The sequence below is a fragment of the Podarcis erhardii genome (assembly GCF_964252035.2).
Source record: "Podarcis erhardii genome assembly, chromosome: 2".
In the NCBI taxonomy this organism is placed as follows: Eukaryota; Metazoa; Chordata; class Lepidosauria; order Squamata; family Lacertidae; genus Podarcis; species Podarcis erhardii.
The window spans coordinates 43,642,018-43,648,459 of record NC_138498.1 but is presented as its reverse complement, the minus strand read 5'-3'; the positions used below and the strand labels follow the sequence as shown (position 1 = coordinate 43,648,459).

The window sequence follows — 6,442 nt, the reverse complement described above, 5'->3', positions numbered from 1 at the left end:
AAGAAACTGAAGGTACATTCTTTCACCTTTGGTGGACGTGCCCAAGGATTAAGGCTTTCTGGGAAATGATCTATAATGAAATGAAAAAGGTATTTAAATATACCTTCCTGAAGAAACCAGAGGCCTTTCTCCTGGGCATGGTCGGCCAATTGGTGTCAAAGAAGGACAGAACTTTTTTTACGTATGCTACAACAGCAGCAAGAATACTCATCGTAAAGTATTGGAAGACACAAGATCTACCCACTCTGGAAGAATGGCAGACAAAGGTGATAGACTATATGGGACTGGCAGAAATGACCGGCAGAATCCGAGACCAGGGAAAAGAGTCAGCGGAAGAAGATTGGAAGAAGTTTAAAGATTATCTTCAGAAATATTGCAAAATTAAGGAATGTTAGAATAATGTTGGATAGAAACTAAGTGGTTTCCAGCTGTAATGTTTTAAGAGATATGAAAAATAAGACTTTGGAATAAGCTAAATTAATGGCGAGAACTAATAATTTGCTGAGTTAATAATTGGAATTGGAATATAAGAAAGGGAGGTATGAGGAGGTCTGGAAAATAAGTTAAAAGAAAATAAGTAAATGGAAATTTTATGTGTTTTTTATTTTTTCTGTTTCTGTATTTTTTGCATTCTGTATTTTTGTTGTTTTTTCTTTTTGTTTTTACAATGTATTTCTTTTGAAAAAATTTAATAAATATTTATTGAAGAAAAAAAAAATATTCGTTACGTTTCATGACTTGTAATCTTATTTAGTAATTTTCTAATGAACTGCATGGGGAGAGGAAGGAACTACTGTAGTACTACTGTACATCTGAGAGTGATCAAGCAGCATATACAAGAATCCACTCTTGGAATTGTAAGTACAGAATAATAGAATCATTGAATCAACTGTAACTTCTCCCACTTTTAAGAAGCATCAATTTGACGGTTTTTATCCAAAATGAGTTATGATGCAAGATACCACTTCTGGGGTGCTTCTGGAGGTAGCTGTATCACTGAAGGCTCAGGCAGCCTCAGTGGCTAGAGGTGCCTTTTACCAACTGTGGCCGGTTCAACAGCTGCAACCATTCCTAGACTGGGAAAGTGTGGCCACATTTCCTCAAGGCAATGGACTATGTGGGGCTTCCCTAGTCACTTGATCCAGAAGCTGCAGTTAGTGCAAAAATGCTACAGCCCAGTTGCTGCCAGGGGTGAGACTTTGTCAGCACACAACAGCTGTACTCAGGGTTCTGCCCTGGTTGCTGATTTGCCACCAGGCCAGGTTCAATGTGTTACTATTAGTATATAAAGTCTTTAATAACTTGGGCCTAGTTTACCTGCAAGATCACCTTACCCCATATATGTCCACTTGATCACTTCAAACTGAGGAACTGGCACTGTTACAGGTGCCACATAATACCCATTCTGCATTTGTAAAAATGGTATTTTAGTGTGGTAGCACCTATACTTTGGAACTCCCTTCCTACTGATACCAGGCAGGCACTTTTCAGCACTTGCTAAAACATTGTTTAGCGAAGTCTACCCAAATATCTAGAATGCTGTTGTGCTTTTTGGTTTATTTCTGGTTTTAGTTTTTTTGAATGTTTTAAATTGTTGTTTTAATTGTTATTACCAATAAATTTTATTTTTTATTATTTTTGTAAACCACTTTGAAGTTTTTTCCCCACTATCCAAAAATAATTTTTATGACAAAAAACAAATAAATTCACTTACATCTTTATAATAAAAACAAAGATATAAGCCCAACAATTCAATGCTATTTGGAAAGAATGTGAACACTATTACAGTCACACAAAATGGACTGTGCACAGAACAGGAACAACATACTAAATGAAGTTGAGAGAGAGACAGACAAAAACATCCTTAATGGATTACTTTATGGAATTTATTAACCAGGTAAACAATTCTTCAAAACCATTAGCATCTTCATTGTATGGAATGATTTGAAACTGACTGGTTTAGATGAGATTTCTGCAATAAAATATCTTTCAACAGTATATTCTTGGTATTTTAGATCATTTATTTTACCATTTTTTAAAAAAGGAAAAGAGAGAAAAATCTTAGTTTGGGGGTGACATCACTTTCCTCTCTTCTCAGGGCAAACAGGAAACACTGTGAAGGACCAGTTGTGCTGAGGGAAAGCCCTGTAAGAACAGCTCCTGGAATAACTATCAAAGGAGTCTTTACAACTCTTAGATATTTTCCTCAGGTGTGGAGACAAGTATTCAAAGAAGAAACATGGGCAGTGAACAGTGTATTTTACAGCAGGTAAAGCTCTCACCGGTTCTGGAGTGTTTTACCCCTGCCCTTGAGCTTTTTACTTAAAGTGCTTCATTTGCAAGTCTGAGCCACTCTTAAGCAAACTGGTAATATAATTTGTGGGTTTCACTTGATTTGCTAAGGCAGCTGCAGCTCATTCCCAGAGGCAAGACAGCAAGCAGACTGCAAAGTTAAATAATAACTGATAGGCACTAGGTAAGAAGCAGCAACAGAATGAGTAGAGACAATTTAGCTCATTCCAAAGCTGGCAGCCTAGCAATAACCTTTCATCCGTGCTTTTCTAGTGATAATGTCAGTGGGGTAACAACAAAACCAATACAACAGCATGAGAGGAATCTTTACATCAAATTACATAGCTCATATGCAAATCAGGACTGTGTTATCTCTTGGCTAGGAACGTGAACTGCATTCCCTCCTCAAGCCTTCGCCAAGAGTCAAGCAACAGAATTAAGGGTAGATTTCTGGAAACAGAATGGGTCCTGTGTAATCAGTACAAATGCTGTAGAAACATTTATCATCAGTATATGGGACACAGTCACTTGTTCCGATGCCACTTGGTTCTCCCTTACCATGCACCAAGCATGGTCAGGGTAGTTATTTTAGGATACTGTCAAAGTGTGTGTATATATGCATATACATATACATACACACACAAACAATCCCGATTAAATGAAATGAAGCAGTCAGCGGCCATCCAGGGCTTTGTCACGTGCTATTACTGACTCATCAAATTTTATCATGAGGGTGGTTCCCTTGTGCCAGTGGGCTGTCACCTTGGCAGGGAAGCCGCTGCAAGTGAGCATAGCCTCCACGATGCCAGCTGTGAAGGAAGCACAGTTGAGTGTGCTGTTCTCCTTGGGAACAGAAATGTAAGTATTGATAAGAGGCTCCTTCTCAATGATGTAGTAAGTCTTGTCATCGTCGTTGGCTTGCTCCAGCTTGTCAGCCTCCTTCCCAAAGAGAGCCTTCCATACGGTAACCTTGATGAACAGGAGAATGTTGATGACCTTGGTTTCTCTCTTACCATTTTTCTCCCGCATCACCAACACATCAAGGATACGAGCACCCACCTGCTGACCTAGCTCAGAAAGTTTGTTCTGAAGCTCAGAAACAGAGTAGACCCTGTTCTGACAGTACTGCACAATCTCAGAAAACAATAATGAAAAGGCACTAAGGCTAACATCAGTCTTGGGTCGGGTGAGTGACCGTTCAAGGATAGCAGACTTTCCACGGGTAAAACGTGCGTCCATGATGCTATTAAGAAAGAAAATTAAAAGGGTAATAAGCACCTTTCTAAAATTCACACAACTGCATTTCAAATGGGGCACTACTTTATACAGCAACTTCTAAATGATATTTATTTTGCATGGGAGGACAGACATATAAGCTAGTACAAGGAAGTGGATAGGATGCTGATTCTGGGTATTGCCAGCCTAAGTTTAAATCCCCACTAGGTGACTTTGGGCTAGCCATCACCTCCCAGCCTAACATAATTCATGGATTTTTGTGAAGGTAAAATGTGAGAATTCCTATAAACATATAACATTCAGATGCTTGGGAAAAGGATTCAGTAAAACCACAATATAACAAGATATGCATATCTGCGGGGGGGAAACAACCAAAATAATGATGCTTGATCACCTTCTCTACAAAAAAGGGCCGAGTAGTTCATAGCTAGTAGTTTGTAGTTAGCCTAGCAGCCCCTGAAATGGGGACAGTGACTTACAAAGATAACAAACGGGAAACTCCAGATTCCTTTAGTCTATGCCACAAATGGAAACTTATTATTGCAAGCCTGTTTTTATTCTATGTGAATTGAAGTTCTGTGAAAGGATTACCAAGGGATTCCTAGCACTCCTGCTAAATTGCAGTTCCCGGAGGAAAAGGCATGTCCGATAAGCCATATATCAAACCTGTTTACATTTAAAAGCCAGATACGAGACACAACCCCACTTTGCACCACGAAAGAGCTGCACCTAAGACGCCACTAGGTCTTTAGAGGGGACCTTCCCCCTCCCACTGTTTCTGCAAACCTGGAGGAATCACGGAGATTAAGAGGGGAAGGCAATACCATAACAATAATGCTTCCTCTGCCTCCCCGCCAACTTTTACTGAGCCCAAATGCTCTTCATGTCTCTTACCTACTGTGTGAAATTATCACTCTTTTGCAGCGATGTTCACCTTCCGCCTGTACGACAATCTTTACGGCCGCTGCAAAAGGGGAGGGGAGAAACGAATGCGTTTAACGGAAGTGGCGAAGATTCGGAAGCGTCACCATGGCAACGAAACGGGGGCCTAGGTGGTCTTGCGACCATCGTTCCGTGAGAATGAGCTAAAACGGAGCGTTTCCTCGGAGCGCGAGTTGAACCTAAGGGAGTATTATAAGGCTGGTAATAACAACCTGCGTGTCTTTACCAAATTGCGGAAGAAAACAGGGCTTGGTAGAAGTTCAGCGGCAGAGGTTGTGGCTTGGAAGGTTGAGCGATCACCGTGGCAACCTGTCATGTACTCTATGGTTATCACACGATGAACGCCCGGCTGGATTTCCGGTCTCGTCTCTATGGCAAAAGGCAGTTATACGCATGCGCCCCTCATTTCCCTGTTTAAAAGGAAGAGTACTGGTGAGGTTGTGGTTAAGGAAGCTTTTCTCGCTGGTTAGAAAAAATGTAGAGAGGCATGGTGTGTGCTTTGTGCCCCTCTAGTGGCCAGCTGGCCTTGCAGTGATTTCAGCGCGGGGTGCGGGAATAACGAAAATATAGAGAGAGTAGAGAGTCTTGTGGCATTTTAAAGAGGAACAAACGTATTCTGGCATAAGCATTCGTTCTTACTATGCCGTAGCACATTGGTTACAGTCTTTAAGGTGACTCAAAACTCTTAGGTTTTGCTGCATCAAACACACAGCTGACCCTTCTGAAAATGGTTACAGTGGTTTTTAAGTGATTGAAACACACAGTTACTTTGCATTCAGTAAGTGGAAGGAGCATCCATACTTTCTTTTAGGGTTGGCCATGTCTGGAACTTACAAAGTCTGAGGTAGGTGTTGAGTTTGTTGGCATCTGAGCCAGTCCCCCCTCCCAATTGTAGGCAGCTTTTCTGTCCATCTAACTCCCAAAAGCTGTTTTTGGTTGGAAGCGCACTGTAGCTGCAACATTCCAAGATGTATTTCAAATTCAGATTCATCAGTGGACTGAAGTATATTGGGAAACACTTCATGTACCTGGAGAAGGATAGAGCATTGTTTCATTTGTGAAGGTACTCCCACCTCTGCTCCTCAAGAAAGAGAAAATCTTCACTAATTATTAGCAGAATATTAGACTGGGGCATCAAGAAGAATGGATCAAATTAAGTTTTTTCTTTATTTTTAAAGATTCTGTGCTTCGTGATCCTCATCTTTCTCTGGTGTCTGGTATTTATACACTATTCAAGGTGTTGGCTCTAACATATAAAGCTCTAAATGGCCTAGGTCCTACATACTTCTTGAGGCTTCGTCATATGATTATTCCTGCCCAGTAGTTAAGGGTCATCAGATGGTCCTGCTGTGAAGCCAAGTTACTCCTCACAAGAGGGTTACAGTGTAGGGCTTTCATAGCAGCATATTGTGTGGCAGCTGAAGTGCTGAATTGGTGCATGAAATCAGTAATAGCCTGCTTTGGATGAGGACCAATAATCTGAAGCACAATTCTGACAAGATGGAGGTTTTGAGGATTCCTGTTTAATTTTCTCAGGGAGAAGGCGCTTAGCCTGTTCTGGATGGGACAGTACTCTTCCTACAGGACCAGCTTTGCCATTTTTGGATGCTCTTATATTCAACTTTAATCAAGCCTCCCAAACCCCTGGATCCAGCAAGGGTTAAAGCCAGACAGGCCATTAAGAAAACAAAGGGAAGATGATGAGCCATTAAGAAAGCAATGGAGAGGGGGTTCTGTCCCAGATGGTAAATGGATGGGACCCTCCTCTATTGCTGAGAAAATTAGAAGAACAAAAGTCAGAGTTGAGAGTGGGCTATGATGTGACCTGGGGGGGGGGGGGAAATGTTGCAGGTTGCAAAAGGCAGCAAGCTAGAGGATCAGAGCACAATGGTTGATTTCTGTTTGAATGAAGGCTGTGGCTATGGGAGAAACAAAACCACCTTGGAGTGTTCATGCTGTGACCCCTTCCATC

At 41.3% G+C, this 6,442-nt stretch overlaps 1 protein-coding gene across 2 annotated transcripts; it reads right to left on the bottom strand.

Moving 5' to 3' along the window:
• Positions 1–1,868: 1,868 nt before the first annotated feature.
• TRAPPC5 (trafficking protein particle complex subunit 5) lies at positions 1,869–4,816 on the bottom strand. 2 transcript variants are annotated; one of them, XM_081849399.1, is made up of 2 exons: positions 4,427–4,816; positions 1,869–3,535 (listed from the first exon to the last, which is right to left on the bottom strand). In XM_081849399.1, exon 2 carries the CDS (start codon positions 3,529–3,531, stop codon positions 2,965–2,967), a length of 567 nt encoding a protein of 188 aa, XP_081705525.1. In that variant the 5' UTR covers positions 3,532–3,535; positions 4,427–4,816; the 3' UTR covers positions 1,869–2,964. The 2 variants fall into 2 exon arrangements, with proteins under 2 accessions (XP_081705525.1, XP_081705524.1); XM_081849398.1 differs by having other exon boundaries at positions 4,423–4,806.
• Between the last annotated feature and the right edge of the window lie 1,626 nt (positions 4,817–6,442).

Excerpts from the sequence above, each read along its gene's own strand:
- TRAPPC5 (XM_081849399.1), bottom strand. The coding sequence starts at position 3,531 with ATGGACGCACGTTTTACCCGTGGAAAGTCTGCTATCCTTGAACGGTCA.